This window comes from Nestor notabilis, unplaced genomic scaffold (assembly GCF_000696875.1).
Source record: "Nestor notabilis isolate BGI_N333 unplaced genomic scaffold, ASM69687v1 scaffold19268, whole genome shotgun sequence".
NCBI lineage: Eukaryota > Metazoa > Chordata > Aves > Psittaciformes > Psittacidae > Nestor > Nestor notabilis.
Window position 1 is genome coordinate 1,112 of NW_009941816.1, and position 12,359 is coordinate 13,470.

Sequence of the window (12,359 nt, forward strand, 5' to 3'; positions counted from 1 at the left end):
GCATTCCTCAGTGCTTTGGGTATGTGTGTGCTGCTGTCCTCGGTGGCAGGGATGTGCAGTGGGGTTCTGTCTTTGCAGCAGGGATGGGACCCCTCTGAGGAGGTGGAAGGTGGGATGTGGAGGGGTAGAGGGGAGGAGGGATCCTTCCAGTGCCTGCAGGAACAAGCAGCAGCAGTCGTGGAGCTTGCGGGGAGGCTCAAAAGCTGCTGCTGGTACCGATACCCCGTTGCAGAGCGTGGTGCGAGCCTCGTAGCCCAGCGCAGGCCTGGAGAACCCGCAGTATGCTGCTCTCCTCCTCCAGGACCCGCATGTGGCCGGCGTTCGGTCGCTTCCCTGAGCTCGGGGAGATGGTTCAGCCGCCTTCGGGAAGCGGCAGCCCGGTGCAAGAGGAAGTTTTGCGGAGTAGGAGGAGAGGTGAAGGGTGAGGTGGGTGCAACGCCTCGCTCCCAGGGCTGCGTGTGGAAGAACCTGTTTGCAGATTACATGAGGTATTAAAGGAAAAGGATTGTTTGCCATCCCCCCCGGACTGTCGTGCTCTGCAGAAGGTGAGGAGCCTTAAGCAAGGGACTTGGTTTGTAAGCGGTGCCAGGGTGCTGTGGGACGGACAGGACAGCTCAGGAGGTGAATGAGAGGAAGCGTGGACATAAATGAGAACAGACTTACCTAAGCCTGGGACCACAAACGGCTCTTAGGTTGCTTGAGATGACTGAACTTCTCAGCTTCTAACTGAAACCAGGGGTTTCCTCATGCAGTAGGAAATTGTGACCGTTATTCTGGTGTCAGATGTCTTCCTGCTGGCTTCTGGTTAGGGTTTTTTTGATCCCTCTCATTAAAACAGGCACACAGTGTTGGATATACTTAAATATTCTGTATCGCTGGCAAAGTGATTCATTTAAAATTACATAAATCGGCTGGTTAATGCAGGTTGATATAGTAACAGTAAAAAAAAATACAGCACACAAAGTCCTCTCTTACATGAGTTTGAAATAAAACAATATTTCCAAATATATATTTTCATTTCGGGGTGTGAGAGCAGCTCCTCGGAGGAGCACAAGCGCCGGGTTGTAACGCTGCGAGCAGCATCCTGGCGTTCGGCTCCTGCTGTCACCAGGACAGATAGCAGGAAGGTCACTGGAATATCACTTCCACGCCTGACAGTACATGGCTCTGCCTTATTGCAGAATGTTGGTTTGTCTCCAGCGGGCAACCGCTGCCCAGCGACGGCATCCTGTGCTCTGACGTTACCTCCTGGGGAAGTATCACAAAGGTTTTACCCCCCTCTTCCAGTTTGCCTCTTTGCTGGAGCCTGGCACACCTGTAGGCACCGTTTTATATCTCTGAGATAAGAGCAAATGAAGTAAATGAATTTACTGTAATGCAAATTTGAGGGGGCTTCCTGTTTACAAGGAAATAGCTGTAGTGCAGCAGAATGAATTCCAAGGCTGCAGGCCAAGGCTTAGCAGCAAATAAACTGTGAGGGTGAAGAGTTTATTGGCCGTGGGGCTGATTATTGCTGAGTTTACATGAAGTATCCTCAGACTGTTTCTGTACCGAAATCGTTAAATATCACAGTTTGGGAAGAAAAAGGACAGCGACCACTGATGAGGCAAGAAGTGCCCAAGGAGGAGGCTGAGGGTGTTTCTGTTGTTTTAAAACACCAGAACAAAACGACCCTTTTTCCATCCTCTGTCATCTGCTTTTCCTTCCCTTGCGTTTCCTCCTTTCATTCTGAAGGGCCTTGCCAAGGACTGGGAAAGCTGCGGTATCCTTGAGTTTTGTGTTGTTCCTTGGGAGCTGCTTTGTGGGTGGATTCGCATGGGTGGACAGAAGGGTGTCAAAGGCAGAATGTCCTGCACAAATAGGACTGAAATGGAAAAGAAGATGTGTTGAAATATGAGCGAATATGAAACCCTGATCATTTTCTGCAAAATTAATGTCCAATATTTGTAGTTTCAGGGGAAGGAGTAAATTCACTGCACTCCATTTTTTAGGCTGTTCAGCAGACTTGTGAAGTTCTTCACTTTTCCATGAGAATTTTAGATTTCCCTTATTTTGGTCAAAGGGAGTGGAAGAACACTATATAACAGCTCCTTTTATTTGCCAGCAGCTTCCTCTGTTCTGAGTAAAGGATTTGCATAATGTAAAGTAGAGAAAAAATGGCCCAAGAAATCCAGTAACTGGAATCAAAGAGGGCGCAGGGCTTGCAGAGGGTTCCGCGCAGCACTGCTGTGCTCCTGTATGCCTCTGAATCCTGCCCCTTGGGAAAAAGGAGCATGTTGCAGTCACTTCCTTAAAAGCCACGCTTTTAACCTGGTTTTCCTCAATTATCATCCAGCCTCACTTTACCTTTAGAGGTGAAGACTAAGGCACTGGTACCCGGCTGCTTCTTGCTGAGGCAGGTTAGTCTGGGGTGTGCTCTTTGCTTTCCAACCAGGTGTTCAAACCAACTTGTTTAAACCACCTGAGGTTCACTGAATGCACGGAGGTTGCTTTTTCTTTCCCAGTTCTTTGCTGAGCTATTTGTGCTTTGCTTTCCTCATGTTACAGTGCTGAATATTGTCGAAACCCTAGGGCATCTCCAGCTAGGAGTTAGGCATCTCTGTCCTTCTGGTTTCCCAGTTTTGCTCTCTTGGCATTACTGTACTCTTTCTCTGAATTTCAGTTGTTTCTTCGTGTTCCCTCCAGCGTTTTCTTGTACCTCTTGAAAGTTCTGTAACATCCATAAGTTACAGGCTAAACCTCTGTCTCTCTGCTGCCAGTCTTGGTTACTTTGATGATGTTTTCTCTGGCTTTCTTTAACGCCTTCTTGTTGTGCTTATGCATTTAGAGTGCTGTCTCTACCCAAATCTTCCTGACTATTGTTTGTGTAATTTTCACCTTTGTTGCTGTTAACGCTCGTGTCATCCCTTTGCATCTTTCTAGGTGCTTCTCTGTTGCTCCAAGCATACCCCTCAGTTTGGGATTCTGCAGGTGGCTCTTTACTCCCTGAGCACCTCTTGCTCAGCGTCACAGTACTGAGAACTGCAGCAGCTTCTGTTGCCTGATGTGAGGTGAGCGGCACTGCCTGCTGTGGTCCGTGCTCGTCGTTGCCTTCAGGTCTACAGGACTCCTCCCTGAATCCCTCATTAAAGCACCCTGTTTGTTAGGAGGCTTCTGAGGTTTATTGTGATTAATCTCCCAGTGCTTGCAGTGCTGAGGTGGTGGTTGCCGTGTTCACCCGTGGAGTTTCCCGTCTGTCTCCCTCTACCCGTTCGCATTCACTTCCCTCCGATGGCACGTGTGGGACCTGGGACACCTTTTGTGTTGCTGCTCCATGGCATGGCAGGGTCCCACCAGTGGCATTAACACCAAACCCTACTTTATGCACAGGTTGTTTAGAGAATGTAGCTGCTCCAGGAAGCCTTGTGCTGTATCACGCTTCTTCCTCGCTATCTGAATGCAAATGGTAGAAATCTTCAAAGTGCTGTTTTCCTGTTTCAGAAGAACACAGGCCCAGATTCTGCAAAGGCTTATGCATTTCCTGGGCTTTGCGCAGAAACGTGCCAATGAATGCAGAATTAAACAGGAGATGCTATGGAGGATTAAGGATCTAATGCGTAATTCAATGAATTTGTGAATTCAGCTCTGTGAGGTGGTGGTACTTCACTGAAGCTTGTTCCATCTGCTTGTAGCAATAATGACTGGAAATTATTTGAATAGAATTTCTGAAGCTTGGCTGTGTAAAACTGCAGAACAGTTCAGGGCTTTGTTTGACATTTACAATTTTTTTAGTCAAGTGAATTTGTTTCTTGGTATTTTTGTGCCATTTCCAGGACTTACTAAATATTGAATTGAAAAATCTGAAGTGAGAAATTAAAAGCAGCATGCAGGACACTCAAACTGTTCAGAATGGATTCATCGACATGCGTTTTGTGAAATACAGAAGGAAAAAGGATTCTGGATGAAATGGGTTTAGGAATTCATTTATTGGTTTGCAGCTCTACTACATCTCGTCGTTTGAGATGAACATTTAAGTGGAGACTACAGGAGACAAAGCTTGGTGAGAGCTAAGGATGGCTGAATATGTGGTGGACACCAGGCAAGGATTGCGAGAGGTGCTGTAGGTGACCCTGGAGTTAGGTGTGGGTTGGAGATAAGCAGTAGAGACTTTCCAAGGCCAGAGTCCCTGTTAAATGGAGCTTCTCATAGTTCACCAGGCACTTCCATGAAACAGGTAGCAAACTACTGGTACGGATGCACTAATTCCATGTTACTGTACTTCTGCAATGCAGCTAACATTTCTGAGATGGTGTCTTCTCATTTCAGTGAGACAACAGAGCATCTGCCCAGTTTTCAAGTGCTAAAAATACCCATGAGGGTGTATTTTTACATATTTGAGACACTCCAGCATGCCTTTTGTCCCCTGCCCCAAGCAATAGTGCTGCTGGCTGCCTGGAGAGCAGTGTGAACTCACTGCACTGGCCCATCCCTCTTGTCTCCTCTCTTAGGCTATTTTTTATTTCTTTACTTAAAGTAGTAAATTACTGTTGACAAGTACGGTCAAGAAGGCTGTTGTTCATTTAGTTTAGTGCAATTCATAGTGATGTATGTGTTTCAAAGGTTAGTTTTCATGTGCAGGAATGATGAAGTGTGTAGACATCTTACCTTGCTTGGCTGAAAAGGGATGCCTGAGTATTCATGTGGTAACTGGTTGAGGAGGGGTTAAAACTTGATTTTTTTCTGAGCTAGCATTACAAGAAGGACTGAACAGTTTTGTTGTGGTTTTGTTGTGGAATAGCTCAGCCCTGCTCGGGGTGAGGACAGATGACAGTAGTTAAATTTTATTTAGCAATTCAGCCTCCTGACTGCTGTCAGTAGAAGTGTGTGGTTGGGAAGGTAGTAAAAAGATGGGTTTCTCGAAATAGTTTAGTATACATACGGGAAGCTTGGGGCTGCTGACAACGTGTGCTTGCTTTTTATCTCAGCCTTGTGCTGCAGGACTGTCTTAGGGAAAATGCAGGCTTTCGGGATGGATGTAGACTGTCAGTGCAGGAGCCTGTGGAGCAGGGCTGCGGATGCTGCTCCCTGCACCAGTTGAGTGCTCTCTCACTTGGGAATTCAGGCTGTTCCTTGTTTATCTGCTTATCTGCAGTGACACATTAATAAAAGACAGGCCTATGCAGAAGAGCATGGGAGGACGAAGGTCCCATGGCAAAGCTCTTGCAGCTTGAATAGACAAGAAAGGAGAGTCTGGAAGAGGGGCCCTGGTGCTACCTGTGCTGTACAGGTCAGAAGCTAAGCCAGGTAGAAAGGAAACGTGTACCTTTGGTCACTCGTAGGACCTTTGGCAGATGCAGGGATCACAGTTTGATTTTCCAAGCTTTGGATAAGCAGCGGAGGCCCTGGACAGTCTCAGCTCCTGAGCACACAGTACTTGGAGCATCTTTGCGCAGGCAATAGAGCTCTGGCCTCGAGGGAGATGCTCCAATTAGCTCTCCTGTGGGGATGCTGTGAGACTGAAGCTTATGTTTTGAAACACAGACCTTCCCTCGGGTGTCATTACTTTAATTAAGAAAAAAGGTAAATGAGGGTGATCTGGGAAGAGCTCAGTGTGCCGTCTGCTGATGCTGTGCTGAAAACAGGGGTGTTTCCAGGGGGGTTTTTTGGGAAAGCTTCCGTGGTGTGATGTTGCATTGTTGCTGTGATGCATCTGACCAGCTGCAGCACATGGAGCACAGATGATGCTTCTGGTGGGAGATATGGGCAGGCAGATTTGCCTTTCCAGTAAAATGAATACACTCTATAGCCATTGCTCCCTGTACAGGTATGACAGCTTTCCAGGGTCTGGGCCTTCCTGTGTGAAACACTTTAGGCAAAGCTCTGGAACATCAGGACACAGATGTATGCAGCTCTTGGTTTCTTTTCAGGTGAAATCCTGTGGAATGGTCTGGTTTAATCTTCTTATCAATAACATTATTATTTCTTTTTTTGTAATTAATGGAATTAGAAAAAAGCCAATCAGGAGCCGCCAGGTCCAGGTGCATAAGCTGAATAACACAATTTAATTGAACTAAATTGATGTAAAAGCAGCAGTTCCTAGCTTTAGAAAATACAGCTGTTTCCACAGCAAGAGCTTCACCCCATGCTTGTTAGTTTCTGCAAGAAAATCATTCCAAAACTGAGTAAATACCTATATAAATGTGCCTTTCATAAATAATAGTGTCTGAGAGTCTTGGGAGGAACTGCTTCCATGTAGAACCCCCCAGTTCCCTCCCAGTGTGCCAGGAATTCATCCTGTCAGCATGTGTTGAAAGGAACTGGGGAAAGGGGAGGTTTCTCAGGTAGAGTTCTGCAAATCAAAGCCTTTATTATAGACAAACAGCAATTCAGCCAGGCCAGTGCTGCGTGTGGTGATGCATAGACAAGCACCAGCTCCTGCAGTTTGAACTTGTTTAAAAGGCTTCTGAGAAGAGCTGACTCTTAGGCCACATTATTTCTTAACAGGTTTCACTTTTGATCAGTTTTGCATTGCTAAACCTTTTAAATGCACTTCTCTAAAGAAGGAAGGGTTGGCTGCACTGGCTGCGTGCCAGCCTGTCCTTGCTTTGAGTTGGGCTTGTTGACCCTGTCATGCTGGCAGTTCAAAGGCCTTTGGGGCAGGATCTGTGGTCCAGTTTTAGCAACTTTCTGATGGATCTGGATAGTGCAAATAAACACTGAAGTCTCTGTACAATTGCATCCTGAGACTATAAATGAATAAATAAATTACAGGCGAAAGAAAACGTTGGCCGTAGTGCTTGGTAGCTCAGTTAATGTTTATCGTTGCTGCATTTAAAGAAGGATCTAAACATTTTATAGATATGGGAAGATTAAAAAAAAAAATTGGCACGTCTTCAGGATTTGGTATTTGTTTAAGAACAAGAATGATGAGTGACAAATTACTTAATTGCAGTAGGAGCGAGGAGATGTGGTTTTGCTCCAATTTCTCCGGCTCGTACTCTCTCAGTAGCAGCATTCTGGTGGAAGGGCAAGTCCTTGACATTACCAGGCAGTGTAGTTATTCCTGAAAAATTCATGTACTTAGGGGCTTTTACGTTAGTTTCAGATTCCAGCAGCAATAATGCAGCTGATCTTCAAGGAACATGAGGATAGTGCATATTTTGACATTATTGCTATGTAGCTCTTGCTTTGGGCTCTCTAGTTGTGAATTTGCTCCATTACTATAATTTGCACAAGTGAAGCTGCTTCGTCTCCTGGATGAGGTACGTGCTCTGGAGGGGGGTGCGTGGGGAAAGTGTGGCTGAGCTTTAATCCCTTCCATCATAAACAGGGTGGAATATGCTGTTAATTGTCCTTGACAGTTACAAGAGCATTAGTTGGCTGCAGTGAATAACTTGGCAGTGGGCTTGGCATCAGCTTCAGAGGGTGTGCAAGGGCAGAAAATTGGGTAGAGGTAGGTGCCAGTTTCTATCCCTGTTCTTGTCCTGTGTGGTATCCATGCAGGAATGACCAGGACCCGTGCTGCAGGCGCGTGTGCTGCTGCATTGGAGGAAGGAGATGAAGTGTGGTTTCCCCTACTTTATCTGTCAGCTGATGAGACTAAGAGTAGGATGAGCTTGTGCTTTAATTAATGTAGCACCAACCATCACTTTTATTTCTCTATTAAATAATGAAGTCAGCTGGATATTGCATTGCTGTCTGGGGTATTGCACTAATAGGATATGGTAGTATAGGATGCTCAGAAGTAAAAGAATAAAAGGAACATGTATTTTCCACGTTATTTCACTGTTTGGGTTTTGGCTTTGTTTTTTCACAGTCTTCTAATGATTTCTTTCCTCTTCAAATATGAAATTTTACAAGTAAGGGGTAAGTAGAAGGTCTAATGGTCCCTTCTAGCTTTAGATGCTGGGAATTTACTTTGCCCCATTAATCGCTCGAACAAACTTTGCGATGTGTAAAATACCTTTTACAGCGTCTGAGAACAAAATAATTTGGAGAAGTATTAACTTCTGCTGAACTTTGAGCTGGGTACAAGTCTGAGAGGAAGCAAAATGAAATGGCTTGAGTGGCTTGTGATATGATCACCATCTCTTTTACCTCTTAGACGGGAGGGAAGCTAATTCTTTTTTAGGGATTGCATCGAGCAGCTGCCCTTCGCCTTCACCCCCCAAGTGGAGCATTAAGCTGAGCTGGGGGCTGAGATCCAGCGATTGTTGCAGTTTAGTCTCGTTCAAGGGGAGTTTTCTGTTCAGTTGGAGAGATCCTTCATGCCAGTGATGAACGTACTACAAGAAAATAACAGCATCCTTAGTAATCAGCCGCACAGATTTACTCATTATGTCGAGATGTTTCTTTTCTTCTCCCTGTCGCCTTCTGTTATGTGGCTTGTTTTCTTTCCTTCTCCACAAAACCTCAGTAAAAATACTTCTGAGGAGAAGCTGTATTACTGACGATGCATTGGTAGTATTATTCTTCAGGCTTTCAGATTTTCTCCTCATTTAAAATTGAGTCTAAGTGGGTTCAGTTATTTTCTGACTGTGGCAAGTTCAGGTCTGTGTTGGCTTTGGGAGACTTCCCTGCGGGTGCAGGCTGGAGTGTTTGTGCAGAATTAGAAGGCAAAGAAGAAAGCAGAGATGAAGGGGTGGGATGAGGGGATGTGATGAATATGATGAGCAAGGTAAGAACAGGGTGAGAGAGAGGTTGGGAAAAGGCAAATAGGGAGTGAGAACAAGAAAGGAGAGGAGAAAGCAGTCGAGAATAAATGGAAGGTGACTGTCCAGTGTGGAAACGGGATGCTGGAATGGGGAGAGTGGGAAGGAGGTGCCACAGGCTGGCAGCCAAAGCCAGTGGTAGTTCAGCTGTTGAATATCTCACATTCTCTTGAAAGAAATATTAGCATCTAAGCAGTTTTTGGATGTGCCAGGAGCCATCAGGAGCTTCTTGTGCTGGGTACAGGATACACACGTGCAGAAGGATGCTACTGCCCTGACGACAAAGAGGAGGAAGAAAAGAAACCCAGCTTAATTTTACAGACTGGAGAGCTGAGGAGAGAATGTTCAGGGCTTGCCCAGGATGGTACAGGAAGTGATAGCAGTTACATACTGCACTCTGCTCTCCTCAGGCCAGCCTCCCTAAAGCTGCCATTTCATTCTTGGTTTGTTTTTCTGTTCCCCTTTTTCTGGTTCAGCTTATAGGTGAATATGTTAGTGAGTGTAACTGTGCGTTCCTAATGCAGGTATGATTCTTTAATGCTTGCAATAAGACTAAACATTTTTCTCCTGCAGCTGTTGGGTGCATCTGTACAATATATAATATCCCACAAATCTGAACTCTTAGTGCTTTATAAGAAAAAATAATGGCCTTTTATGATAAATAATTAAAAGCTCCTTTAAGGTACAGTATGGCCAATAGTAAGTAGCTTCTTGATTGAGAATAGTAAGAGTATGTATTCGCATACATACCATCACATCTTTCTTTACCCTTTTCATTTCCTAGGTGCAAGATTCTTTCAGAAGAACTCCTGCACAATTCAGTACATCAGACCTATGGGGACAGAATCCATGCAGCTCTGAAATTAAAAGCAGAACTTCTAGGAAATGCCAAAATGAATGCTGTTTATTTTGCCCTCCTCCCTAACTTCTATTTCTGTTTATGCCCTCATCCTTTGGGGTCCCATTCCCAGCTGTCTGTACTGGCTTGGGCTGCCCAATGGACTGTTCCTTTGGGCGCCAGCGGCTGTCACCCTGCTCTCCGAGGGATCTCCTGGTTTGCTGCTGCTGGCGTAGCTCGCCTGGGAGGGAGGGCTGTGGGTGAGTGGTGCCCCTGCCATACACATCCTTTTCTGTCTTAAATAGGACATAATGTGTTTTCTTCCTGGCTTTCAGAGATGTGTTTTGAAGTACACGTGTTCCGCCTGTACCGACCTTGGCCCCGCGGCAGTCGCCTGTGTCCCGTCAGACCATGTGCCACCACACATACTGGTAGACAGCGAGAGCTTTTGAACTGACAAATGTATGTTAACGTTAATGTTGCTTTTCAGTGTGTTTCTTTGATGGAGTCTGAAAGACCAGGATGCTGGCTCTAGTGACCGGAGCTTCAAGAGGCAGCTTAAAGCTCCTTTCAATGGATTCTTCCACTCATGCTTGTAACAAACCCCTCTCCTGGGGCGATGGAGGAGCTGACTGGGTTAGAGTGACCTGTGCTGCTTGCAGAGTTTATAGTTAGATGTCAGTGTCATCTTTCTTCCTGCTCCTGGGCAGGCAGTACACTCTGAGCTCCTTCACAAGCTGGTTGGGTTTGTTCAGCCTTTGCTTTAAGGGCAGCTTCTCCTATGGGGCAGTACGAGACAAGCACGCCGAGCGCTTGCAGCATCCCATTGCCCCCTTCAACATCAGCAGGAGGCACTACGTGGGTACTGCCTGCACTGCCAGGGATGGAGGTGACTGCCTTATCTGCAGTGAAGAGCTCTCCCAAAACTTGGTTGCTGGGTCACCACTGCGTTAGTCCTCTCTGACTGACCTTGGCACGGTGAAGCTCCCTTCCCTGCCTGGTCAAGGGCAAAGGGCTGCATCATGCTCCCAGATCCCCACTTCAGTCCTGGTTAAACCAGCAGTGAAATATCCATAGTCCCTGGTGCATTTCTTATAAAATCTTAAGCCTGACTTACGATTTCCCCTAGATGTACTTGTTATTTCAGTTGACCTGTGGTATGTGGACAGCGAACTGAGCGTTTCTTATATTCCTGTTGTTTGCTATTCTTTATTTCAGAAAGGGAAAAGATACAGAGACAGGAGGTTTTGCCACAGCACAGTCAGATACGCTTTTGTTTCTGAATTTCATTTTTAGCCAGCTTTTGTTTCTGCGTCTTTTGAGTGTTGCTATTAAGGTAGATCATGCTGTGAACTGAGATGAACTTGTGCAAAGAAGTCCACTCCTCGCATTAGTGCGTGGTTTGTGCTGAAAGCACATGTGGGTATGGAAAGCTTTTGAGAAATGGTTACGTCTCTGTGAAATGCAGCTTTTAACCCAGATTGTTTACATGTAGGGCAACTGATGATTCAGTATATGGAAGCAGAGAGGGTTCTTCCTTCCTGTTTGTGGAATGTGCTAGGCTCCATTTTAAAATTTTCCATCCTTCTGAAGCATATCTGGACTCTGCTTCATTTCTTTTGAACACAGAAGGATTTCTACCTTTGACGTCTGTGTGAGAATTGAAGGTGGTTATTCTGGGTAGTCATAATCTAGTCCATGTCCCTTATTCCTATTTATTCATCTGGATAAGGAGAAGTGCTTCTGAAGGGGTGGCAGCCTGTGTTCAGAAGCTGGAATGCAGTGTGGACTCCCGGAGCCTGTGATCACTTTACAGATTTGTTCAGATTCTGTAGCTGCCAAAACATTTTGTTCCTTTGACATGTTATCCATCAGACCAGAAGCACTGCGTGTCGAGGCAGAGGAGGAGGAGGCGCGCTCCTTTGTTCCTATCACAATCAGTGTTTTCCTGGACACTTCAGTCACATGTTAAGTTTTTCATTATCTCCCCCCGTTGTCTAGACTGAGATAAGTTTGTGTACTTTCTTGCAGTGCACTTGTTGGAGCAGAGGAAAGCATTCTTGATGTCATTATTATTAAAAGGGCTCATTCTGTTACTAATGGTCTAGTGGTCAGTGGGAACGGGACGTTGCACAGGAGTGCTCCAACTGCAGGCACTGTGATGGGCTCGAGTCAACCAGGAGGCTGAGTGGAGGGAAGTTTGTGGCCTATGGTGTTGCACACCATGCTCATTTATGAGCCCTGCATAAGCATGGAGTGACCAGGGGAAGGACTGGTTGGCAGAAGAGGGATGCAGAGTGGGGTGTACCGCCCGTGCTCACCATCATGTGGTGGTATCAGTACAACTGGAGGTATTTTGCCATCAATGTGCTCACTTTTTACATATTTAAGAGAAGCATTAAGTTTTACCATCACTATTTTGAACATGTTAAGCTAGAATGTATATTTTTAAAGATCTACCCATAGAACAGGGTACTTGTCAGTACTGCCACTTATGTGATAGCTTTTCTTTTACTACCTTGCATTTCCCGAGTGCAGAACAACAGTCTCTATTTACTGCTTCCTCTTCGCTTGGAATCAGTATTTTGTTTAGATTGTTAAAATACACAGAGAAAACATAGTTTTTAATGAGCAGATAAAAAGATTAGCGAGTTCGTCACTGAATAATTTATAACCTTGAACCTGATTAACAATGTTCAGCCCTCCCCGTTCTTGTTTAAGTTGACGTGGTGCTTACCCTGCAGAGTGCTCCCCTGGGATCACAGTGTTCATGGAGCTGTGTTCCAGGCGGGGCTTTGAGATATACATAAAAACTATTCATAGAGTGGTTC

At 45.5% G+C, this 12,359-nt stretch overlaps 1 protein-coding gene across 1 annotated transcript in view; it reads left to right on the top strand.

Annotated features, from left to right (window-relative positions):
- The first annotated feature begins 308 nt into the window (after positions 1-308).
- Positions 309-12,359, top strand: part of LOC104410824 (beta-adrenergic receptor kinase 2-like) — a 55,809-nt gene continuing 43,758 nt past the window's right edge. The window contains 1 exon segment of the mRNA XM_010021088.1: positions 309-421. Within this exon segment, the coding sequence (XP_010019390.1) occupies positions 309-421 (113 nt within the window).